At 50.0% G+C, this 26,740-nt stretch overlaps 1 protein-coding gene across 1 annotated transcript in view; it reads left to right on the top strand.

Annotated features, from left to right (window-relative positions):
• The window catches only part of LOC145350232 (SPRY domain-containing protein 3-like), a 321,444-nt gene that overhangs the window by 87,175 nt on the left and 207,529 nt on the right, over positions 1-26,740 (top strand). Inside the window, exon 5 of the mRNA XM_080199294.1 lies at positions 185-329. Within this exon, the coding sequence (XP_080055420.1) occupies positions 185-329 (145 nt within the window). The remainder of the gene's footprint in view (positions 1-184; positions 330-26,740) is intronic.

The following is a 26,740-nucleotide window of genomic DNA, read 5'->3' as shown; positions in this document are numbered from 1 at the left end:
CCAAAGTGCTTCATTGCTGTAAAGCACTTTGCGATGTCCTGACACTGTCAAAGACACTATCAACATCAGAATATTTGTTACATACACAGAAAGAGAGTGGAACTGCCACTGATATTGAGACAGAGACGAGCAGGATATCTGGACGGTATAGAAAGAATTTCTCACACTTCTCTCTATGTTACAGGTTGTACGTGGGACGAGGTGTAACACAGCATCTGTCTGCTAAATGTCACACCGGAGACAGGATTGGCTGTGGGTCGAGGGAGGACAGAACTGGACAGGAACTCCAGGAGAATTCCAGCCTCTTTTTTACCAGGAATGGAAAGGAGGTAGGACCAGAAATGTCAGCTACAGATTGTGGACATGCAGCCAGCAAGGTACCCCAGTGAGAGTCAGTGTGTGTGGAACTGTATCCCAGTGAGAGTCAGTGTGTGTGGAACTGTATCCCAGTGAGAGTCAGTGTGTGTGGAACTGTACCCCAGTGAGAGTCAGTGTGTGTGGAACTGTATCCCAGTGAGAGTCAGTGTGTGTGGAACTGTATCCCAGTGAGAGTCAGTGTGTGTGGAACTGTATCCCAGTGAGAGTCAGTGTGTGTGGAACTGTACCCCAGTGAGAGTCAGTGTGTGTGGAACTGTATCCCAGTGAGAGTCAGTGTGTGTGGAACTGTATCCCAGTGAGAGTCAGTGTGTGTGGAACTGTATCCCAGTGAGAGTCAGTGTGTGTGGAACTGTATCCCAGTGAGAGTCAGTGTGTGTGGAACTGTATCCCAGTGAGAGTCAGTGTGTGTGGAACTGTACCCCAGTGAGAGTCAGTGTGTGTGGGACTGTACCCCAGTGAGAGTCAGTGTGTGTGGAACTGTATCCCAGTGAGAGTCAGTGTATGTGGAACTGTATCCCAGTGAGAGTCAGTGTGCGTGGGACTGTACCCCAGTGAGAGTCAGTGTGCGTGGAACTGTACCCCAGTGAGAGTCAGTGTGTGTGGAACTGTATCCCAGTGAGAGTCAGTGTGTGTGGAACTGTATCCCAGTGAGAGTCAGTGTGTGTGGAACTGTACTCCAGTGAGAGTCAGTGTGTGTGGAACTGTATCCCAGTGAGAGTCAGTGTGTGTGGAACTGTATCCCAGTGAGAGTCAGTGTGTGTGGAACTGTATCCCAGTGAGAGTCAGTGTGTGTGGAACAGTATCCCAGTGAGAGTCAGTGTGTGTGGAACTGTATCCCAGTGAGAGTCAGTGTGTGTGGAACTGTACCCCAGTGAGAGTCAGTGTGTGTGGGACTGTATCCCAGTGAGAGTCAGTGTGTGTGGAACTGTACCCCAGTGAGAGTCAGTGTGTGTGGAACTGTATCCAAGTGAGAGTCAGTGTGTGTGGAACTGTATCCCAGTGAGAGTCAGTGTATGTGGAACTGTATCCTAGTGAGAGTCAGTGTGTGTGCTAATATCTTTTTATGTGACTGAGTGCTGGATTGTTTTCAGTGATGCTGTTGGTGTATTGGAACATTTCACTGCACCAATTTGTATGATTTATGTGATTTTTTGATTTGAGCATCAGTGTATTGTCGAGGCTTGTGGGTATTGTAGCTGCCATTGTGACAGTTTAATGGATTTGGTTGTATAACAATGTGCGTGTGTGTGTGTGCGTGTGTGTGCGTGTGTGTGTGTGTGTGTGTCTGTGTCTGTGTGTGTATCTGTGAGTATGAGTGAATATGTGAATTTGTGTGTGATTGTGAGTGAGTGCATGTGTGTGTGTGTGTCTGTGAGTGCGAGTGCGTGTGTGTGAGTGCGTGTGTGTGAGTGTGTTTGATGAATTTATTTCGTGTTTGATGAATTTATTGGAATTCTATGAGGATGTGACTAGTGCAGTAGACAGAGGGGAACCGGTGGATGTGGTGTTTCTCGATTTTCAAAAGGCGTTTGATAAGGTGCCGCAGAAAAGGTTGCTTCAGAAGGTTAGGGGGCATGGACTTGGGGGCAAGGTGTTAGTGTGGATAGAGGATTGGTTGTCTAATAGGAGGCAGAGAGTTGGTATCAATGGGTGCTATTCTGATTGGCAGTTGGTGAATAGTGGAGTGCCACAGGGATCGGTGCTGAGACCTCAACTATTTACCATTTATATAGATGATCTGGAGGAGGGGGCTGAGTGTAGGGTGACACAAAGATGAGTGGAAAGTCTGCAGAGGGATCTGGATAGGCTGAGCAAGTGGGCGAGGACCTGGCAGATGGAGTATAATGTTAGCAAGTGTGAGGTTATCCATCTTGGCAGGAATAATAGTCGGAGGGATTACTATTTAAAGGGTGAAAAGCTGCAGCATGCTACGGTGCAGAGGGACCTGGGGGTCCTTGTGCATGAGTCGCAAAATCCCAGTCTGCAGGTGCAGCAGGTGATCAAGAAGGTGAATGGGATGCTGGCCTTTATAGCGAGGGGGATAGAATATAAAAGCAGGGAGGTCTTGCTGCAACTGTACAGGGCACTGGTGAGGCCGCAGCTGGAGTGTGCAGTTTTGGTCGCCGCACTTACGCAAGGATATTTTGGCCTTGGAGGGAGTGCAGAGGAGGTTCACTAGGCTGATACCGGAGATGAGGGGGTTAGACTATGAAGAGAGACAGAATAGACTGGGTCTGTACACGTTGGAGTTTAGAAGGATGAAGGGGGATCTTATAGAGACGTATAAGATAATGAAAGGGATGGATAGAGTAGAGGTAGAGAGATTCTTCCCGCTCAGAAAGGACAGCAGGACTACAGGGCACAGCCTCAAGATAAGGGGGGAGCAGTTTAGAACAGAGTTGAGGAGGAACTTCTTCACTCAAAGGGTGGTGAATCTCTGGAATTCTCTGCCCGTTGAAGTGGTGGAGGCTGCCTCGCTAAATATATTTAAGTCACAGGTAGATAGGTTTTTGACAGACAAGGGAATTAAGGGTTATGGGGAGAAAGCGGGAAAGTGGAACTGATCCACTTCAGATCAGCCATGATCTTATTGAATGGCGGGGCAGGATCGAAGGGCTAGATGGCCGACTCCTGCTCCTATTTCTTATGTTCTTATGTTCTTAATGTGTGTGTCTGTGTGAATGTGTTTGAGTATGTGTATGAGTGTGTCTGTGTGAGTGTATGTGTGAGAGCATATGAGTGTGTGTGAATATGTGTGTGTGAATGAGTGTGTGTGTGTGTGAGCGTGAGCTTATGTGTGTGAGCGCGTGTGTCAGAGTGTGTGAGTGCATGTGACTGAGTGTGTGTGTATGTGTGTCCGTGTGTGTGTGTGTGAGTGTGTGTGTATGTATATGTCTGTCTGTGTGAGTGTGTGTGTATGTGTGACTGTGTGTGTGTGTGTGAGTGTGTGTGTATGTATATGTCTGTCTGAGTGTGTGTGTATGTGTGACTGTGTGTGAGTGTGTGTGTGTGAGCGTGAGTGTGTGTATATGTGTGTCCGTGCGAGTGTGTATATGTGTGTGTGTGAGTGCGTGTGGGTGGGTGTGAGTGTGTATGTGTGTGTTTATGTGTGTGTGTAACTATGTCTGTGTGTGTTCGAGTGTGTGGGTGTGCATGTATGTGTGTGTGGGTGTGAGGGTGTATGTTTGTGTGTTTTGGGGGGGTGGTGGGGGGAGGTGGGGTTTGAGTTCGCAGTCCAGTGATAATTTCACCCTGACACCGGCCATTCAGACTTGTTGAGAATTATGTGATGAAGACATCCTGTGGATCGGACAGACTGAGACGGAGCAGTCCGATCTCAGTGAAACCAGTTCCTGCTGAAGGTGTGACCATGTTTACTAACAACTGTCGATTTGTTGAGCAGATTTGTTGATTTCCCTGATGTTGAGATACATGCAAATGTCCTGATAAGTGGAAAATCTTTCTTTCAGGAATACTAACAAGGCGTTGCAATCAAGAGCCTTCAGGCTGTTTGCTTTCATTGTTGTGGTGTTGAACTGGGCGTGTATGGAGTGACATTCCTGTGGAGAGGTAGCTGAATGCAGTGACTCACCATTGTGACGTGCGCTGTCTTCAGCTCCCTGTCACTGTGATAAACGCTGGACCTCAGGAAGGGTACATGGGCCTTGGAGGGAGAGAGGGAGAGGGTGGGGGAAACACAGGTTCACCAGAATGATCTCGGGGTAAAAGGGTTAAATTCTGAGGCCAGGTTCCTGCTTCAATCCACCCGAGATCCACATTTTCCAGAAACTGGTCACCCAATCAGTCAGCGACTCTATTCACAATAATTCTTTATTATTCAGTGTTGAGTGTTGATGGGTGCGCAGATCAATGTGTTTAGATTGTTCACAAGATGTGCCCATCACTGGCTGGCCCAATATTTATTGGTCATTTCTAATTTCCTTCAGAAGGTGGGGTGATGTGCCTTCTTGAACCTTTTATACTCCAGCTCCCTTGAAGTGAAAGCCATTTGTCTTTCCTATTATAAGAACATAAGAACATAAGAAATAGGAGCAGGAGTAGGCCAACCAGCCCTTCGAGCCTGCCCCGCCATTCAGTAAGATCATGGCTGATCTGTCGTGGCTCAGTTCCACATTCCCGCCCTCTCCCCATAACCCTTAATCCCCTCTCTTATCAAAAACCCATCAACCCGCGTCTTAAAAATATTTAGCGAGGTAGCCTCCACCACTTCAACGGGCAGAGAATTCCAGAGATTCACCACCCTTTGAGTGAAGAAGTTCCTCCTCAACTCTGTTCTAAACCACCCCCCCTTTATCTTGAGGCTGTGCTCTAGTCCTACTGTCTTTTTTGAGCGGGAAGAGTCTCTCCACCTCTATCCTATCCATCCCATTCATCATCTTATACGTCTCAATGAGATCTCCCCTCATTCTTCTAAACTCTAACGAGTACAAGCCTAGTTTATTCAGCCTCTCCTCATAGCTCAACCCCCTCAACTCCGGCATCAGCCTAGTAAACCTCCTCTGCACTCCCTCCAAGGCCAAAATATCCTTGCGTAAGTACTGCGCCCAAAACTGCACACAGTACTCCAGCTGCGGCCTCACCAATGCCCTATACAGCTGCAGCAAGACCCCCTACTTTTATATTCAATCCCCCTTGCTATGAAGGCCAGCATCCCATTCGCCTTCCTGACCACCTGCTGCACCTGCAAACTGGGTTTTTGTGACTCATGCACAAGGACCCCGAGGTCCCTCTGCACCGTCGCCTGCTGCAGTTTTTCTCCACGTAAGTAATAGTCCTTCCTACCATTATTCCTACCAAAGTGGACCACCTCGCACTTGTCAACATTAAATTCCATTTGCCATTTCCTGGCCCATTCGCCCAGCCTATCTAGATCCTTCTGTAGACTCTCCCCACCCTCCGCACAATTTGCCTTTCCACCAATTTTGGTGTCATCAGCAAATTTCGACACCCTACACTCGGTTCCCTCCTCCAGATCATCTATATAAATGGTAAATAGCTGAGGCCCCAGCACCGACCCCTGGGGCACTCCACTAGTCACCAACCGCCAATCCGAATAGCACCCATTGACCCCCACTCTCTGTCTCCTATTTGACAACCAATCCTCTATCCACGCTAACACCCTACCCCCAACTCCATGCCCCCTGACCTTCTGCAATAACCTCTTGTGAGGTACCTTGTCAAACGCCTTCTGAAAATCCAGAAAGACCACATCCACTGGCTCTCCTCTATCCACCGCCCTAGACTCATCCTCATAGAACTCCAGTAAATTTGTCAGACACGACTTCCCCTTAACGAAACCGTGCTGCGTCTGCTCTATCAAGCAGTTCCCCTCAAGATGCCTCGCTATTTCCTCCTTGATGACGGATTCTAACATTTTACCTACAACAGACGTTAAACTAACCGGCCTATAATTCCCCGCATTTTGCCTGGCACCCTTCTTAAACAACGGCGTAACATTAGCCGCTTTCCAATCTTCCGGCACTTCCCCGGAATCCAGCGACGTCTGGAAAATAACCACCAAGGCATCCACTATCACCTCTGCCATCTCTTTCAGGACCCTCGGATGCATTCCATCCGGTCCTGGGGACTTGTCCACAATCAGCCCCTCCAGTCTGTCGAGCACCACCTCTCTAGTAACTCTCCTACACCTGGCTGGGTTTCAGGAACAAGGACCCTCCCAAGTCCCCCTGCGTTCCAGCTCTCCCCATTTAAGTAACAACCGCCATCTCATTCCTTCTTCCAAAATGAACAATCTCACATTGAATTCCAGTTGCCAGTTTCCTGCCCGCTCACTGACCTGTCAATATCTCTCTGTAAACTATTTCCACCCTCCTCCCACCGTTATAACATCCACAAGTACAACCACACTACACTCTGTTCCTTCCTCCAAATCATTAATATATATTGTGAGAGGCTGGGGTCCTTGCTCCCTGCAACACTCCATTGGTCACTGCCCTCCAGCCTGAGAAAGACCCCCTTGTCATTACTGGCTGCTTCCTGTTCATTAGCCTCTATCCATGCCAGAATATTATCTCTAACACCATGAGCTCCTGTCTTATGTAGAAGCCTTTTGTGCGGCAGCTTATCAAATGCCTTTTGAAAAGCCAAATATACAACATCAACTGGTTCTCCTTTATCTATTCTGGCTGGTAACTCCTCAACGAACTAGAGTAAATTTGTCAGAGATGATTTCCTCTTTGTGAAGCCGTGTGGTCTCTGCTTGATCAGATTATGATTTTCCAAACGCACTGCTATTCTCTCCTTAATAACCCATTCTAATGATTCAGAATTTGATAATTAGTTGATTTTTCTCTACACCCTAGCTATGACTGTAACACTACATTCTGCACTCTCTCCTTTCCTTCTGTATGAACAGTGTGCTTTGTCTGTATAGCACGCAGGAAACAATACTTTTCACTGTAAACATGTGACAATAATAAATCAAATCAAATCTAAATCTAATATTTTCCCAATAACTGAAGTTAGACTAACTGGCCTGTCGTTTCCTACATTTTGCCCCTTTCCCTTTTGGAACAAGGATATCAGATTGGCAGCTTTCCAATCCTGTGGCGCAGTTCCAGGATCCAAGGAATTTTGGAAATTTACTGCCAATGCATCCACAATCTCTGGAGCTCCTCCTTCAAGACCCTGCAAACCATCAGACCCAGCGGATTATCAGCCTTTAACCCCATTAGTTTGGCTCAATTCCCGGGTGATGGTGACTGTATTTAATTCCTCCCCAGTATTTTTTACTGTTTCGGGGATGTTTGTAGTATTCGCTACAGTAAAAACCGCTGCAAAAGATCGATTTAACTCCTCTAACATTCCCTTGTTCCCCATAAAAACTCCTCCAGTTTCATTCTCTGAGGGGCAATACTTTCTTTTGCTTCTCTCTTCAGTTTAATGCACTTTAAAAAAAAAGTTCTGATTGCTTTTATGTTCCCTCTTAGCTTGCCCTGATAGTTTATTTGCTCCTTTCTGAATATTTTTGTGATAATCCCCACGAGATCCATGGGAATCACTGATCGATCTCCCTGTGGGGCTCGTTGAGCATGAGTTCCCCTGGTAACAGATAATGGTCTGCCTGACTGGAACTTATTTTGTAAGGTAGGCCCAGGACTGGGCCTGCTGAATTGTTGTCCCAGGCAGGGACTAGTATGTGTATACCAAGGTAATGGTTTTACTTTGCATTCTGTAATAAACTGTGTTCCTTTCCAGTCACACTTCCTGAGACAGTACAATTTCTTTAGTCCATTTTTGCTGCATTCTCAATCTATCCCACTCTCCTGGTCTACAACTGTCCTCTGCCAGTTTATATGTTTCCACTTTCAACTTAACACCATCCTTATCTTCCTTGGTTACCCATGGCAGGTTCTTCTTCCCCTCAGAATCATTACTCCTCATTAGGATGTGCTGGGAGTTATGAATTTCCTCAATGTCTGTCACTGCTCAACTATTGTCTTACCGATTAATGTGTATGGCAAATCCACTTTGGCTAATTCCATTCTTATTCCTTCTTCAGTTTAACACTGAGATTTCAGTCCCAGTTTTCTCACACTTAAGCTGAATGCTAAGTTCTATCATGGTGCCATTATTACTTTTCACTCATTGAACCTATTCCACATTGCCAGATCCAAAATAGCCCAATCCCTATTTGATTCTACAATACATTACTCCAAGAATCCATCCCAAATGTGCTTCACGAATTCATTCTCTTGGCTGTCATTTCCAAATTGATTGGCCCAATCTATATCAAAGTTGTCCATGATTAACACACTTTTCTTTTTATATGATTTAAACTCTTTCCTACAGTGTGGCTACTTTTCAGGAGCTATACAATATTCCTACCATTCTCTTCCTTTAGTATTTGTCACTTCCACCCACATCAACTTCATATCCTGAGCCTAGATTGTTCCTCAAAATGGTACTTATTTCCTCTCTTATTAGCGGAGCCACCCCACCACCGCAAACTTACAGATCACTCACATTTTCCTCCAGATCATTTATATATACTACAATCAAAAAATGCCAACACTGATCTCAGCGGAACACCTCTCACTACAGATCCCCCTTCTGAAAAACACCCTTCCTCCCTGTCTTCTATAACCAAGCTAGTTTTATATCCATCTAGCCCGCCGACCCAAATCCCATGTGATTTTAGTTTTTGTACTAGTTTGCAATGTAGGACCTTGTCAAGCGTCCTGCTAAATTCCATATCAACAACATCCACAGCCCTTCCCTCATCAATTTTCTTTGTCACCTCTTCGAAAAACTCAATCAAGTTGGTGAGACACGACCTTCCCCGTACAAAACCATGCTGCCTGTCACTCACTGATCCACTTTCTTCCAAATGTGCATATATTCTGACACTCAGTATCTTCTCCAAAAGCTTCTCCACCACCGACATCAGTCTCACCAGCATAAAACTTGCTGGATTATCCCTGCTTGCTTTCTTAAACAAGGGACCGACATTGGCTATTCTCCAGACCTCTAGAACCTTGCCTGTGGTCAAAGAGGATGTGAAGATATCTGTTAAAGCCCCAGCTATTTCTCACCTTGCCTCCTGCAGTAACCTGGGGTAGATCTCATCCGGCCCAGGGGACTTGTCTATCTTAATGCAACTTAGGATACTGAACACTTCCTCCTTCGATATATTGACATCCTGTAGAGCGTTCACACACCCCATCCCTGACCCCGTCATGTCCTTCTCCTTGGTGATTACTGATACAAAATGCTCATTAAGAATCTTACCCACATCCTGCGGTTCCATGCATAACTTCTCTCCGTTGTCTTTGAGTGGGCCTATTCTTTCTCTTGCTACCATCTTGCTCCCAATAAATGCATAAAAAGCTTGATTCTGCTTGACCCTGTTTGCTAAAGACATTTCAAGGCCCTTTTTAGCCTTCCTAATTCCACATTTAAGTTCTTTCCTAATTTCACTGGATTCCTCAAAGGTTTCATCGAGAAGGTGGAAGAGAGCATGTCTGGGATGCATGGGGGACCTTTATTATGCTGGCTACTTTTCCAAGGCGGAGGAAATGTAGATGGAGTCAATGGATGGGAGGCTGGTTTGTGGAATGGACTGGGTTACATTCACAACCCTTTGTAGTTTGTTGCGGTCTTGGTAAGAGCAGGAGTCATGCCAAGCAGTGATACATCCAGAAAAGATGTTTTCAATAGTGCGTTTGTAAACGTTGGTGAGAATTGTAGCTGACGTGCTAAATTTCCTTAACTTCTTGAGAAAGTAGAGATGCTGGTGGGCTTTCTTAACCATAGTGTTGGCGTAGAGGGACCAAACAGGTATGGTGATCTGGACACATAGAACCTTGAGGCTCTTGATGATTTCCACTTTGTCCCATTGATGTGGACAGGGGCATGCTCTCTACTACACTTCCTGAAGTCAATGACCATCTCCTTCATTTTGTTGACATTGTCACTGCACCAGTTCACCAGATTCTCTATCTCATTCCTGTACTCTGTCTCATCATTATTTGAGATCCAAACCAGTACGGTGGTGTCGTCAGCAAACTTGAAAATTGAGTTGGAGGGGAATTTGGCCGCACAGTCACAGGTGTATAAGGGGTACAGTAAGGGGTTGAGAACATAGTCTTGTGGGGCACCGGTGTTGAGGATGATCCTGGAGGAGGTGTTGTTGACTATCGTTACTGATTGTGGACTGTAAGTCTAGTAAGGGGCTAGTGATAGGCATGTTACCAAGATAATCCATGTACTCAAATATCCGTACTTATCTCAAATTGGGTCAGAGTTTAGAATCGTCCCTTTTCGATTCCCTTTCATTCCGACAGTTATAGTCAATGTTTTATTTCAACGCAGCAAATATTCCTGATTTCTGGTTGGAATTCCAGCTTCCTGGGTTGTCAGACTGGAAATGCTGAGCGATGTACTTGCTTTGACAATGGATTGTTTCCAAAGTTTATCTGGGAACTGGCTACCCCAGCGTGCCCAGTTGGAAGCTGCCGGTAATGTCCCACCCGCGCTTACCCTTGTTCCAGCGATGTACATTCCCCAGTTCCCATCATCCCAACCCAGTAAAACCTCAGTTAAATTCGGAACATTTTTCGGGGGTCATGAGAACTAAAGGTTAGGTTTCATTAAATAAAAATCTCTTGACCTTTTAACTTGCCCAGCTCTGCACTGGCGTGTTATGAGGATTATGACAGATGTGTCTGCCTGAAGATTGGCACGGATAACTATCATCCACTCCTGCTACCAGTTTAAAATTCATGTTCACACTCTTCACTTCCCTCAGTGCGAACCCACTGACTCTGCGGCACTCCCTCAGTACTGACCCTCTGACTGTGCGGGACTCACTTAGTACTGACCCTCTGACTGTGCGGGACTCACTTAGTACTGACCCTCTGACAGTGTGGCACTCCCTCAGCACTGACCCTCTGACAGTGCGGCACTCCCTCAGTACTGACCCTCTGACAGTGCGGCACTCCCTCAGTACTGACCCTCTGACAGTGCGGCACTCCCTCAGTACTGACCCTCTGACAGTGCGGCACTCCCTCAGTACTGACCCTCTGACAGTGCGGCACTCCCTCGGCACTGACCCTCTGACAGTGCGGCACCCCCTCAGTACTGACCCTCTGACAGTGCAGCGCTCCCTCAGCACTGACCCTGTGACAGTGCGGCACTCCCTCAGTACTGACCCTCTGACAGTGCGGCACTCCCTCAGTACTGACCCTCTGACAGTGCGGCACCCCCTCAGTACTGACCCTCTGACAGTGCGGCACTCCCTCAGTACTGACCCTCTGACAGTGCGGCGCTCCCTCAGCACTGACCCTGTGACAGTGTGGCACTCCCTCAGCACTGACCCTCTGACAGTGTGGCACTCCCTCAGCACTGACCCTCTGACAGTGCGGCACTCCCTCAGTACTGACCCTCTGACAGTGTGGCACTCCCTCAGCACTGACCCTCTGACAGTGCAGCACCACCTCAGTACTGACCCTGTGACAGTGCAGCACTCCCTCAGCACTGACCCTCTGACAGTGCGGCACTTCCTCAGCACTGACCCTCTGACAGTGCAGCACTCCCTCAGCACTGACCCTCTGACAGTGCAGCACTCCCTCAGTACTGACCCTCTGACAGTGCGGCACTCCCTCAGCACTGACCCTCTGACAGTGCAGCACTCCCTCAGCACTGACCCTCTGACCGTCCAGCACTCCCTCAGCGCTGACCCTCTGACAGTGCGGCACTCCCTCAGTACTGACCCTCTGACAGTGCAGCACTCCCTCAGTGCTGACCCTCTGACAGTGCAGCACTCCCTCAGTACTGACCCTCTGACAGTGCAGCACTCCCTCAGTACTGACCCTCTGACAGTGCGGCACTCCCTCAGCACTGACCCCCTGACAGTGCGACACTCCCTCAGCACTGACCCTCTGACAGTGCAGCACTCCCTCAGTACTGACCCTCTGACAGTGCTGCACTCCCTCAGTACTGACCCTCTGACAGTGCAGCACTCCCTCAGTACTGACCCTCTGACAGTGCAGCACTCCCTCAGCACGGTCCCTCTGACAGTGCAGCACTCCCTCAGTGCTGACCCTCTGACAGTGCAGCACTCCCTCAGTACTGACCCTCTGACAGTGCAGCACTCCCTCAGTACTGACCCTCTGACAGTGCAGCACTCCCTCAGCACTGTCCCTCTGACAGTGCAGCACTCCCTCAGTGCTGACCCTCTGACAGTGCAGCACTCCCTCAGCACTGACCCTCTGACAGTGCGGCACTCCCTCAGTGCTGACCCTCTGACAGTGCAGCACTCCCTCAGCACTGACCCTCTGACAGTGCGGCACTCCCTCAGCGCTGACCCTCTGACAGTGCGGCACTCCCTCAGCACTGACCCTCTGACAGTGCGGCACTCCCTCAGCACTGACCCTCTGACAGTGCGGCACTCCCTCAGTACTGACCCTGTGACAGTGTGGCACTCCCTCAGTACTGACCCTCTGACAGTGTGGCACTCCCTCAGCACTGACCCTCTGACAGTGCGGCACTCCCTCAGCGCTGACCCTCTGACAGTGTGGCACTCCCTCAGTACTGACCCTCTGACAGTGCGGCACTCCCTCAGCACTGACCCTCTGACAGTGCGGCACTCCCTCAGTACTGACCCTGTGACAGTGCGGCACTCCCTCAGTACTGACCCTCTGACAGTGCGGCACTCCCTCAGTACTGACCCTCTGACAGTGCGGCACTCCCTCAGTACTGACCCTCTGACAGTGTGGCACTCCCTCAGTACTGACCCTCTGACAGTGCGGCACTCCCTCAGTACTGACCCTCTGACAGTGTGGCACTCCCTCAGTGCTGACCCTCTGACAGTGCGGCACTCCCTCAGTACTGACCCTCTGACAGTGCGGCACTCCCTCAGCACTGACCCTCTGACAGTGCGGCACTCCCTCAGTACTGACCCTCTGACAGTGCGACACTCCCTCAGTACTGACCCTCTGACAGTGCGACACTCCCTCAGTACTGTGCTGTGTGTGTCAGTATAATGTTTGCCTGAGGCATTTTGAGTTAGGGTTTTGTTATTTCGGAGTTGCGTATATCTTTGCTTTCGGAGAATTGTAAATTGATGATTTTGTCATGCTCAGCTCACATTCTGTTTTTATCCGAGGTAAGTACTTGAACATTTTGTACTGAGTAGCAGCTTCCAACGTGTCCGAACAAGGCCCACCACGTACAATTAAATGTAACTTCACACAGGTGATGGTTGAGCTGTCTTCAGTGGTGCTCCCCACATTAAAGCTCTCAGCTGCTACATGCTTGACTTGACTATTACAGTCTGTCGAACAATCGTCTGCCCTTGTTGAGTTAAAGGCCAAGGTAATCAGTGCCCAAACTACAGCTGCCTCACTTAACCCCTTGTCTGCTGGAGTCCGATCTCTCTGCCACAACATTGTTTTTTTTTGTTATCATTTTGGTGAACTTTTATTAAGCAGCGCACACTCCCAGAAACAACATAGCACACTCTTTTAAAAAGAAGTATAAATGGCTGATGGTTGGGGATGGCATGGTGGCACAGTGGCTAGCACTACTGCTTCACAGCACCAGGGATCCGGGTTCAATTCCCGGCTTGGGTCACTATCACTGCAAAGTCTGCTCATTCTCCCCGTGTCTGCATGGGTTTCCTCTGGGTGCTCCAGTTTCCTCTCACAGCCTGAAAGATGTGCTGGTTAGTTTGCATTGACCCGAACAGATTCCAGCTAGGGGAATTTCAGAGTAACTTCATCGCAGTGTTAATGTAAACCTCACTCGTGACTAATAAATCAATAAACTTTTACTTTAAGTTCACACTATATGTAACTATATCAAAGCAGTTACACCATGCATATAATGCTCAAAGTTTATTTATTAGTGTCACAAGTAGACTTACATTAACACTGCAGTGAAGTTCCTGTGAAAATGCAGTCCAAATCCTAGTTTGTATTTTTCTCATGTCTTAACTATCCAAACACAGCAAAAACCAAACAACTCAACTTGAGTGAGTAACTCCTGAAGTAAAATTTATAATTAATCCCACGCAGAAAGTGCTGCAACTGCAGAGTATGTATTTTTCACAGTTGTTAACATGTTGTTGCAGCTCTCAATGTGAAGGAGGTGAACTGATCAGAGAGTGAGTACCACAGAATGTGGCTCACTCTCCCACAAGGAGCTGGCAGTGGGGGGTCAGGTCTTCAAGGAGAGGAATCGGCCGATTGAGACAGTGAGAAGGATGGAGGGTGGGTACTGAGCAGAAATACCAGCACAGAGGTGGGCTGAATGGCTGAATTCTACAATGCTGTCTCTTGTTCAGGAACCCCTGCCAGGGTAAACAGTCTCTGCGCTGAAAATCCTTCATGATTTTATAAACCTCACCCATGGTATCAGAGGGGGTGGGAGGAGGTGTGGCCAGGGGTGAACTGCTGTTTAATACCTCCCTCAATAAATACCCTCCTTGCTGCCAAACCCACACTGATGCACAGTAGCAGCTGCCGTGTGCACCATTTACAAGATGCACTGCAGCAACTCACCAGGGCTCCTTAGGCAGCACCTTCCAAACCCACAACCCTTCTAGAAGGAGAAGAGCAGCAGATACCTGAGAACACCCCCACCTGGAAGTCCCACTCCAAATCACTCACCATCCTGACTTGGAAAGATATCAGCCGTTCCTCCACTGTCGCAGGGTCAAAATCCTGGAACTCCATCCCTAACAGCACCATGGGTGTACCTACACCACACAGACTGCAGCGGGTTCAGGAGGCAGCTCACCACCACCTTCTCAAGAGCCATTCAGCCCCTCGAGCCTGTTACACAGGAACAGGAGGAGGCCATTCAGCCCCTCGAGCCTGTTACACAGGAACAGGAGGAGGCCATTCAGCCCATTCCAGAATTCAAATTCAATTATTATCATTGCTGTCCAGATGTTCCAGATTCCCGCTCCCTCTGTGTGAGGAAGTGCTTCCTGACATTTCCCCCCTCTAAACCGCCTGGCTCCAGTTTGAAGGCTCTGCCCCCTTGTTCTGGGCACCCCCCTCCCACAGAGGAGATAGTTTCTCTCTATCGACCCGATCAAATCCTTTAATTGTCTGAAACTTCTCGATTAGATCACCCCCTAATCTTCTACACTCGAGGCGATACTAACCTAGCCTGAGTAGGATTTTATGATTCTATGATATTCCAGCTCCTGCTGGTTCGAAGGGGATCTTGCAGCTGGTGCTGTGCTTGGTCCTTCCAGGTCAGTCCTGGGCCACCCACGTCCTGGGGGGGGGGGGTGGGGGGGGTGGGGGTTGGGGGGGGGCGCGGCAGCCACGTGTGGCCTGAGTCCAGCCCAGGGGAGATTTTGTTGACCATTGCCCAGGCGCAGGGTGCCACATTCTGCTGATTCCCATCCACACAGCTTTTCCCTGCCCGTGTGACTGAAGAGATTTGCAGGTAAAGCAAGAGGAGTGAAATGAGGTGTGTGCTGGGTGCTCCCAGCACTGACTGTGAGAGTCGTGTGCTTCCTCTGTACCCAAAGTTTGACGCTGATGAAAGTTCGATGAATGATTGAGAATTTTCCATAACTGGTTTTGAAATATTAGAACATAGAAAAACTACAGCACAAACAGGCCCTTCAGCCCACAGTCATATCCCTACCTGCTAGGCTTACCTAGAACCCTCAATCCTATTAAGTCCCACGTACTCATCATATTCAGCATGTATTAAATGTGTTTAATCTTATTCAGGGGGTTGTGGTTAATGAACAAGGCCAATTTCTACCTTGTGGCCCACTGAGATCAAGGAGGGCCCCTCACTTGCCTAGATTGCTCCTCACTGCTGTAAGGTGACAGGTCACAGGCTGTCAAAAGAACCTTGGTGAGTTGCTGCAGGACATCTTGTAGATGGTACCCACATGGCAGCCATTGTGCATTATTGGTGGAGGGAGTGAATGTTTCGGAGGACGGATAAAGCCCTGTTCGAGTGGGGCTGCTTTGCCCTGGATGGTGTTGAGCTTCTTGTGTTGTTGGAGCTGCTCCTGTCCGGGCCAATGGGGAGTATTCCATCACACTCCTGACTTGTGCCTTGCTGACGATGGACAGGCTCTGGGAGTTAGGAGGTGAGTTACTCGCTGCAGGATTCCCAGCCTCTGACTTGTTCTTCTGGTCACAGTTATCATTACAGCGCAGTACAGGCCCATTTGGCCGAAGGTTCTCCTCCAAGAGGAGGTATCGATGTGACCTCCTCCTGATGCTGCACCAGTGGCTGTCTGAAGGTCACAGGATTTGTGCTTTCAATAAGCAGGAAGAGTGGCCACTCAGGGAGATCGCTATGGGCTAAAGAATCTTCAGCCTTTTAGGGTTTTAGTCCAGCTCTCTCATCACTGCCTTGTTCTCTCTGTCTCTCTGTGTCTCTCTCTCTCCACCTCTCCCTATCTCTCTCTCCCTCTCTCTCTCTGTCTGTCTTTCTCTGTCCCTCTCTTTCTGTCCCTCTCTTTCTGTCTCTCTCTGTTTCTCTCTCTGTCTCTCTCTCAGTCTCTTTCTTTGTCTCTCTCTCTCTCTCTCTCCCTCTCTCTGTCTCTCTATTTCTCTGTCTGTCTGTCTTTCTCTGTTTCTCTCTTTCTGTCCCTCTGTTTCTGTCTCTCTCTGTTTCTCTCTCTGTCTCTCTCTCTGTCTCTCCACCTCTCCCTATCTCTTCCTCTCTATGACTCTGTCTGCCTCTCTCTCTCTCGGTCTCTCTCTTTGTCTCTCTCTCTCTCCCTCTCTCTGTCTCCCCCTCTCCACCTCTCCCTATCTTTCCCTCTCTCTCTCTTTCTCTCTGTCTGTCTGCCTCTCTCTCTCGGTCTCTCTCTTGGCCTCTCTATCTCTCTGTCTCTCTCTCTCTCTCAATGTCTGTCTGCCTCTCTCTCTCGGACTCTCTCTCTCTCTGTCTGTCTGTCTGCCCCTCTCTCGGTTTCTCTCTCTTGTCTCTCTCTCTGTCTGTCTGCCTCTCTCTCTCTCCCTATCTCTCTCTCTCTCTCTCTCTGTCTGTCTCTCTCTCTCCCTCTCACACACACACGCTCGGTGTCATGTGTAGCAGGCAGTCAGAGTGATGCCGTACTCTGTGATTTGAGATGGTGAGCTGATGGGCCCTTCTATTGTTGCTGATTGGGAATGTCGTTACCAGCAAGGCTGGGGACTGTTATATAAACTAGTGCAGAGATCACATATAAACTAAGACTAGACTGATGCCAGATACCCGATAACTGATATTAAAGATAACAAGGCAGTGTTCATATTCAGCACAATTCAGATGCATGTTATCAAACTAACAGATGTGTGGAGACATGGTAGATTTCTCAATGAATGGCTCATTTGTTTCTGATAGAATTTATCCACAATTTACCCAGCTGTTTCTTCCAGCCTCTAACCAGGTGTTTCTCAGCAGCTCGGAGCTTAACCCGTCGTTGACCTGAACCGAGATATCAGATTAAAGGCAGATTTTATTCCGTTCATTGTTGTGTGAGAGACTGGGCTGTGGAATTCCTGGTACCCACCCCCACCCCCAACCTAAACAGGTACCGGGAAGAGGGGCGAGTGCGTGGGGCGAGGCAGAAGAGCATTGGGGAAGGAAGAGGGGAGAGAGAATATGGGCTGAGAATTGGATAGATAGAGCGAGAAGGGTGGAGAGTGAAAATGAGTGTGTGAGGTGACAAGAAGGGAAAGTGGGGGAGTGGGGAGGAGGTGAGGGAAGGGAGTGTAACGAGGAAGTCCCAAGGTCACTAAATCTGTCAGGAAATGTGTAGGGATTAGAGTCAGAGTGAGCGAGATAGAATCTGAGGCTCCCTCAACCAAGTGCCCATCAAACACTCCCACAGCACGGGGTTAGATACAGAGTAAAGCTCCCTCTACACTGTCCCCCCATCAAACACTCCCAGGACAGGTACAGCACGGGGTTAGATACAGAGTAAAGCTCCCTCTACACTGTCCCCATCAAACACTCCCAGGACAGGTACAGCACGGGGTTAGATACAGAGTAAAGCTCCCTCTACACTGTCCCCCATCAAACACTCCCAGGACAGGTACAGCACGGGGTTAGATACAGAGTAAAGCTCCCTCTACACTGTCCCCATCAAACACTCCCAGGACAGGTACAGCACGGGGTTAGATACAGAGTAAAGCTCCCTCTACACTGTCCCCCCGTCAAACACTCCCAGGACAGGTACAGCACGGGGTTAGATACAGAGTAAAGCTCCCTCTACACTGTCCCCATCAAACACTCCCAGGACAGGTACAGCACGGGGTTAGATACAGAGTAAAGCTCCCGCTACACTGTCCCCCATCAAACACTCCCAGGACAGGTACAGCACGGGGTTAGATACAGAGTAAAGCTCCCGCTACACTGTCCCCCATCAAACACTCCCAGGACAGGTACAGCACGGGGTTAGATACAGAGTAAAGCTCCCTCTACACTGTCCCCATCAAACACTCCCAGGACAGGTACAGCACGGGGTTAGATACAGAGTAAAGCTCCCTCTACACTGTCCCCATCAAACACTCCCAGGACAGGTACAGCACGGGGTTAGATACAGAGTAAAGCTCCCTCTACACTGTCCCCATCAAACACTCCCAGGACAGGTACAGCACGGGGTTAGATACAGAGTAAAGCTCCCTCTACACTGTCCCCATCAAACATAAGAACATAAGAACATAAGAAATAGGAGCAGGAGTAGGCCATCTAGCCCTTCAAGCCTGCCCCGCCATTCAATAAGATCATGGCTGATCTGTTGTGGCTCAGTTCCACATTCCTGCCCTTTCCCCATAACCCTTAATCCCCTCGCTTATCAAAAACCCATCAACCCGCGTCTTAAACATATTTAGCGAGGCAGCCTCCACCACCTCAACGGGCAGAGAATTCCAGAGATTCACCACCCTTTGAGTGAAGAAGTTCCTCCTCAACTCCGTTCTAAACCGCCCCCCCACTTTATCTTGAGGCTGTGCCCCCTAGTCCTACTGTCCTTTCTGAGCGGGAAGAGCCTCTCCACCTCTATCCTATCCATCCCATTCATTGTCTTATATGTCTCAATGAGATCTCCCCTCATTCTTCTAAACTCTAACGAGTACAAGCCTAGTTTATTCAGCCTCTCCTCATAGCTCAACCCCCTCAACTCCGGCATCAGCCTAGTAAACCTCCTCTGCACTCCCTCCAAGGCCAAAATATCCTTGCGTAAGTACTGCGCCCAAAACTGCACACAGTACTCCAGCTGCGGCCTCACCAATGCCCTATACAGCTGCAGCAAGACCTCCCTACTTTTATATTCAATCCCCCTCGCTATGAAGGCCAGCATCCCATTCGCCTTCCTGACCACCTGCTGTACCTGCAAGCTGGGTTTTTGCGACTCATGCACAAGGACCCCGAGGTCCCTCTGCACCGTCGCCTGCTGCAGTTTTTCTCCACGTAAGTAATAGTCCTTCCTACCATTATTCCTACCAAAGTGGACCACCTCGCACTTGCCAACATTAAATTCCATTTGCCATTTCCTGGCCCATTCGCCCAGCCTATCTAGATCCTTCTGCAGACTCTCCACACCCTCCGCGCAATTTGCCGTTCCACCAATCTTGGTGTCATCAGCAAATTTCGACACCCTACACTCGGTTCCCTCCTCCAGATCATCTATATAAATGGTAAATAGCTGAGGCCCCAGCACCGACCCCTGAGGCACTCCACTAGTCACCAACCACCAATCCGAATAGCACCCATTGACCCCCACTCTCTGCCTCCGATTTGACAACCAGTCCTCTATCCACGCTAACACCCTACCCCCAACTCCATGTCCCCTGACCTTCTGCAATAACCTCTTGTGAGGTACCTTGTCAAACGCCTTCTGAAAATCAAGAAAGACCACATCCACCGGCTCTCCTCTATCCACCGCCCTAGACACATCCTCATAGAACTCCAGTAAATTTGTCAGACACGACTTCCCCTTAACGAAACCGTGCTGCGTCTGCTCTATCAAGCAATTCCCCTCAAGATGCCTCACTATTTCCTCCTTGATGACGGATTCTAACATTTTCCCTACAACAGACGTTAAACTAACCGGCCTATAATTCCCTGCCTTTTGCCTGGCACCCTTCTTAAACAATGGCGTAACATTAGCCGCTTTCCAATCTTCCGGCACTTCCCCAGAATCCAGTGACTTCTGGAAAATAACCACCAAGGCATCCACTATCACCTCCAGGACAACTCCAGGAAACTCCCAGGACAGGTACAGCACGGGGTTAGATACAGAGTAAAGCTCCCTCTACACTGTCCCCATCAAACACTCCCAGGACAGGTACAGCACGGGGTTAGATACAGAGTAAAGCTCCCTCTATACTGTCCCCATCAAACACTCCCAGGACAGGTACAGCACAGGGTTAGATACAGAGTAAATCTCCCTCTACACTGTCCCCATCAAACACTCCCAGGACAGGTACAGCACGGGGTTAGATACAGAGTAAAGCTCCCTCTACACTGTCCCCATCAAACGCTCCCAGGACAGGTACAGCACGGGGTTAGATACAGAGTAAAGCTCCCTCTACACTGTCCCCCCATCAAACACTCCCAGGACAGGTACAGCACGGGGTTAGATACAGAGTAAAGCTCCCTCTACACTGTCCCCATCAAACACTCCCAGGACAGGTACAGCACGGGGTTAGATACAGAGTAAAGCTCCCTCTACACTGTCCCCCATCAAACACTCCCAGGACAGGTACAGCACGGGGTTAGATACAGAGTAAAGCTCCCTCTACACTGTCCCCATCAAACACTGTAAAAAGTCTGACAACACCAGGTTTTAGTCCAACCTATTTATTTGATAATATACTCGCAAGCTTTCGAGGGGTTACCCTCTTCGTCAGGGGTAACCCCTCGAAAGCTTGCGAGTATATTATCAAATAAATAGGTTGGACTAAAACCTGGTGTTGTCAGACTTTTTACTGTGTTTACGCCAGTCCAACGCCGGCATACCCACACCATCAAACACTCCCAGGACAGGTACAGCACGGGGTTAGATACAGAGTAAAGCTCCCTCTACACTGTCCCCATCAAACACTCCCAGGACAGGTACAGCACGGGGTTAGATACAGAGTAAAGCTCCCTCTACATTGTCCCCCATCAAACACTCCCAGAACAGGTACTGCACGGAGTTAGATACAGAGTAAATCTCCACCTACACTGTGTAGGTCAGATAGAGAGGGAGAGATAGGGAGAGATGGAGAGGAAGAGAGAGACAGAAAGAGAGGGACTGAAAGTTCCCTCTACACTGTCCTCATCAAACATTGTAAGAAGTCTCATAACACCAGGTTAAAGTCCAACAGGTTTATTTGGTAGCCAATGCCATGAGCTTTCGGAGCGCTGCTCCTTTGTCAGGTGAGTGGGAGTTCTGTTCACAAACCGAACATATAAAGACACACACTCAGTTTATAGAATACTGATTAGAATGTGAGTCTTTACAGCTAATCAAGTCTTAAAGGTACAGATAATGTGAGTGGAGAGAGGGTTAAGCACAGGTTAAAGAGATGTGTATTGTCTCCAGACAGGACAGTTAGTGAGATTTTACAAGCCCAGGCAAGTCATGGGGGTTACAGATAGTGTGACATGGACCCAAGATCCCTGTTGAGGCCGTCCTCATGTGTGCGGAACTTGGCTATCAGTCTCTGCTCAGTGACTCTGTGCTGTCGTGTGTCGTGAAGGCTGCCTTGGAGAATGCTTACCCGAAGGTCAGAGGCCGAATGCCCGTGACCACTGAAGTGTTCGTCAACAGGAAGGGAACAGTCTTGCCTGGTGTTCATTCATCTGTTGTCGTAGCGACACTCGACAATCACCAGGCAAGACTGTTCCCTTCCTGTTGGCGAACACTTCAGTGGTCACGGGCATTCAGCCTCTGATCTTCAGGTAAGCATTCTCCAAGGCGGCCTTCACGACACACGACAGCGCAGAGTCGCTGAACAGAGACTGATAGCCAAGTTCCGCACACATGAGGACGGTCTCAACAGGGATCTTGGGTTCATGTCACACTATCTGTAACCCCCGTGACTTGTCTGGACTTGTAAAATCTCACTAACTGTCCTGTCTGGAGACAATACACATCTCTTTAACCTGTGCTTAATCCTCTCTCCACTCACATTGTCTGTACCTTTAAGACTTGATTAGCTGTAAAGACTCACATTCTAATCAGTATTCTGTAAACTGAGTGTGTCTTTATATGCCCTGTTTGTAATCAGAACTCCCACTCACCTGACGAAGGAGCACCGCTCCGAAAGCTAGTGGCGTTTGCTACCAGATAAACCTGCTGGACTTTAACCTGGTGTTGTGAGACTTCTTACTGTCCAATGTCGGCCTCTCCACATCATGCCCATCAAACATTCCCAGGAAAGGAACAGCATGGGGTTAGCTACAGAGTAAGGCTCCCTCTCCACTGCTGCCTCTAACACTATGAAGACATTCTGTAACAGTGGATGCCTTTCAGAAGTATCTAATAGGCTGTTACGCACTTTTGCTATTGAAATGTTCTCAAAAAGCACAATATCTTGTGCTCAAACCCCTAATTAAGTGAAAGAGGTTGAGGAATTGGCAGTCGATGCAGGGTGTAGAATATCATACTCTGGGCCAATAGCACATCCTGCCAGTGCTGGGAGGCCTGTTTGATACATCGCCATGTGGACAGAGCTAACAGCATAAACATCACCCTGTGGTAATGTTGGAAAGTTCTTGCAGCTAAAGGAATCAAGGGATATGGGGGGGGAGGGGGATCAGGATATTGAATTCGATGATCAGCCGTGATCAAAATGAATGGGGGAGCAGCTCGAAGGGCTGAATGGCCTCCTCCTGCTTCTAGTTTCTACGTTTCCATCTCTTTAACATGGTGAAGATTCTTGTTAGGCAATAAAAGCACAGGAATGGAGAACTGGGAGCTCCTCTCAGACTGAGGGTCTGGTCTTTGGCTGAGGTCAGTATATACCCTTCACCTAATTCATCGTTTATCCCATCGCCAGTGTTACCCTGGCTGTGAGACACTGCGCTGGAGCTCAGGTTGTTGCAGAACGGGAGTCACTTCCTTAAATACGGGAAGAAGAGAATAAAGAAAGTTAAGTGTGGGATCCACACAGATATTCACCAGGAGACACAGAACAGACTCACCGGGTCCCCAGTTTACCACTTTCATTCTAAGTGCTGGGCGCACTTGAAACTGGGAGTGTTTCAGATCCGACTTTTAGACCCGTTCTCAGGCGCCCCCATACACACTCTGCCTGGAAAAATATCAGAGATTCCGGATCTCACCGCAGAACCCTGTGGGCGGGGCTTAACGTTCCCGAAATCCTGCAGCTCCGATTGGTGCCTCCAACTGCGCACGCGCAGAGAAAAAAATGGTAGAATGAGACTCCCCTGCCAGATCCCTCCTGGGCCGGATAATACCACCTTCCCCCTGGCCCCCACAGACATGAACCCCCCCCCCTCACAACATTACTGACCCCTTTACCCCCCACCCTCCCGCTATCCAGACCGATCGCAGCCCCCACCCTCCCCCCCCCCCCTCCTTCTCCCCTCACCGATCTCAGGAAGAGTGGCAGTGGAGACCACCCCCACCCCGCCCACTCCCCCCCCCCCACTCCCCACCACTGATCTCAAGCACAGAGCCATTGGACAGGGGGCACCGACCTCCTCACTCCCTGGACCACCCAAATTGGACTTTGGTGGAGCGTGTCTGTTTTGCGGTGATGGGCGAATGCGGTGGTGCAGTGGGGAAGTGCTGGGCAGGTCGGGCGTGCAGCCCACAAAGTCAACTTAAACGCATTTAAATGGTTGTTTGTGCCCGTTTCGGGCATGGTCCTTGATCGTGGCCATTTTTTGGGCCTTGGTAAAATGGGAACCATGGCGGACACGGGCGTATTCGCCTCACGCCCGACCTCAGCAAGTTTTTGGACCCGAAAGTGGTGCGACGGCGATGGTGAAATCAGCGATGGTGAAAGTTCCTGTTTCCTCAGCTTCTACCTGCATGGATATGTATCAGAGACGGGAGAGTAGCTGGCCTGTTTGGAAACATTGATAAGGACACAGCCTGAACCGGGGAGGTGAAGTGTGGTTATCTCCAATCAGTAACAGCAGATGCTTGAGAGCTGACATGATGTTATCAACATCTGTCTCAAGCCTTTCAGAGGGAGCCCGTGTGGATTCCGCGCGCAGTGCGATCGTGGGATTGCCTGGAATTTTTAAGACGGGTAACTGGTTGAGAAAATAAACTGAGGGCAATGGATTGAAAAGAGTCGGGTTGTTTACAAATTGGGAGGGAATGTTTCAGCAGCGATGGGAATAGTCCAGGCAGGGCTCTGTGTGGGAGCAGCTCGGTCCGCTGCTGGGGTGCTGCTGGATATTGATCCAAAACGTCCCGGGCAGGAGGGACCTCGGTTACACACTCTGACAAGAATCAGCCCCACTGCTCACTCCCATGTCCTGGAAACACCCTGACAATGATAAATAATCAAGCTTAACCCCTGATATAAATGATTGAGATATCCACAGAGGAAAGACCCTCTTACCGCAACACGGAAATATTTAATATAGATTGCCCAGGTTGGTGGAACTCTGCACTAGGTTCCTGATAGAAACAGAAGGACATTGATCCACGGAGCTCAGTAAGCTGCAATTGAGGGATATAGGGGGAGGGTGGGTAGGTGGGATTGAGGGATAGTTTCAAAGTTCACAGCGCACTGTCAGAGGGTCAGTACTGAGGGAGTGCCGCACTGTCAGAGGGTCAGTGCTGAGGGAGTGCCGCACTGTCAGAGGGTCAGTGCTGAGGGAGTGCCGCACTGTCAGAGGGTCAGTACTGAGGGAGTGCCGCACTGTCAGAGGGTCAGTACTGAGGGAGTGCTGCACTGTCAGAGGGTCAGTGCTGAGGGAGTGCCGCACTGTCAGAGGGTCAGTACTGAGGGAGTGCCGCACTGTCAGAGGGTCAGTACTGAGGGAGTGCTGCACTGTCAGAGGGTCAGTACTGAGTGAGTGCCGCACTGTCAGAGGGTCAGTACTGAGGGAGTGCCGCACTGTCAGAGGGTCAGTACTGAGGGAGTGCCGCACTGTCAGAGGGTCAGTACTGAGGGAGTGCCGCACTGTCAGAGGGTCAGTACTGAGGGAGTGCTGCACTGTCAGAGGGTCAGTGCTGAGGGAGTGCCGCACTGTCAGAGGGTCAGTACTGAGGGAGCACTGCACTGTCAGAGGGTCAGTACTGAGGGAGTGCCGCACTGTCAGAGGGTCAGTGCTGAGGGAGTGCCGCACTGTCAGAGGGTCAGTACTGAGGGAGTGCCACACTGTCAGAGGGTCAGTACTGAGGGAGTGCCACACTGTCAGAGGGTCAGTACTGAGGGAGTGCCACACTGTCAGAGGGTCAGTACTGAGGAGTGCTGCACTGTCAGAGGGTCAGTGCTGAGGGAGTGCCGCATTGTCAGAGGGTCAGTACTGAGGGAGTGCTGCACTGTCAGAGGGTCAGTGCTGAGGGAGTGCAGCACTGTCAGAGGGTCAGTGCTGAGGGAGTGCCGCACTGTCAGAGGGTCAGTGCTGAGGGAGTGCCACACTGTCAGAGGGTCAGTGCTGAGGGAGTGCCACACTGTCAGAGGGTCAGTACTGAGGGAGTGCCGCACTGTCAGAGGGTCAGTGCTGAGGGAGTGCCGCACTGTCAGAGGGTCAGTGCTGAGGGAGTGCCACACTGTCAGAGGGTCAGTGCTGAGGGAGTGCCACACTGTCAGAGGGTCAGTGCTGAGGGAGTGCCGCACTGTCAGAGGGTCAGTGCTGAGGGAGTGCCACACTGTCAGAGGGTCAGTGCTGAGGGAGTGCCACACTGTCAGAGGGTCAGTGCTGAGGGAGTGCCACACTGTCAGAGGGTCAGTACTGAGGGAGTGCCACACTGTCAGAGGGTCAGTGCTGAGGGAGTGCCGCACTGTCAGAGGGTCAGTGCTGAGGGAGTGCCACACTGTCAGAGGGTCAGTGCTGAGGGAGTGCCACACTGTCAGAGGGTCAGTGCTGAGGGAGTGCCACACTGTCAGAGGGTCAGTGCTGAGGGAGTGCCACACTGTCAGAGGGTCAGTACTGAGGGAGTGCCGCACTGTCAGAGGGTCAGTACTGAGGGAGTGCCGCATTGTCAGAGGGTCAGTGCCGCACTGTCAGAGGGTCAGTACTGAGGGAGTGCCGCACTGTCAGAGGGTCAGTGCTGAGGGAGTGCCGCACTGTCAGAGGGTCAGTACTGAGGGAGTGCCGCACTGTCAGAGGGTCAGTACTGAGGGAGTGCCGCATTGTCAGAGGGTCAGTGCCGCACTGTCAGAGGGTCAGTACTGAGGGAGTGCCGCACTGTCAGAGGGTCAGTGCTGAGGGAGTGCCACACTGTCAGAGGGTCAGTACTGAGGGAGTGCCGCACTGTCAGAGGGTCAGTACTGAGGGAGTGCCGCATTGTCAGAGGGTCAGTGCCGCACTGTCAGAGGGTCAGTACTGAGGGAGTGCCGCACTGTCAGAGGGTCAGTGCTGAGGGAGTGCCACACTGTCAGAGGGTCAGTACTGAGGGAGTGCCGCATTGTCAGAGGGTCAGTGCCGCACTGTCAGAGGGTCAGTACTGAGGGAGTGCTGCACTGTCACAGGGTCAGTGCTGAGGGAGCGCCGCACTGTCAGAGGGTCAGTGCTGAGGGAGTGCGGCACTGTCAGAGGGTCAGTGCTGAGGGAGTGCCGCACTGTCAGAGGGTCAGTGCTGAGGGAGTGCCACACTGTCAGAGGGTCAGTGCTGAGGGAGTGCCACACTGTCAGAGGGTCAGTGCTGAGGGAGTGCCGCACTGTCAGAGGGTCAGTGCTGAGGGAGAGCCACATTGTCAGAGGG

Source organism: Carcharhinus amblyrhynchos, chromosome 11 (genome assembly GCF_965287045.1).
Source record: "Carcharhinus amblyrhynchos chromosome 11, sCarAmb.v2.hapA, whole genome shotgun sequence".
In the NCBI taxonomy this organism is placed as follows: Eukaryota; Metazoa; Chordata; class Chondrichthyes; order Carcharhiniformes; family Carcharhinidae; genus Carcharhinus; species Carcharhinus amblyrhynchos.
Note: the sequence above shows the minus strand (reverse complement) of the source record. Positions and strands in the feature narration are given on the sequence as shown.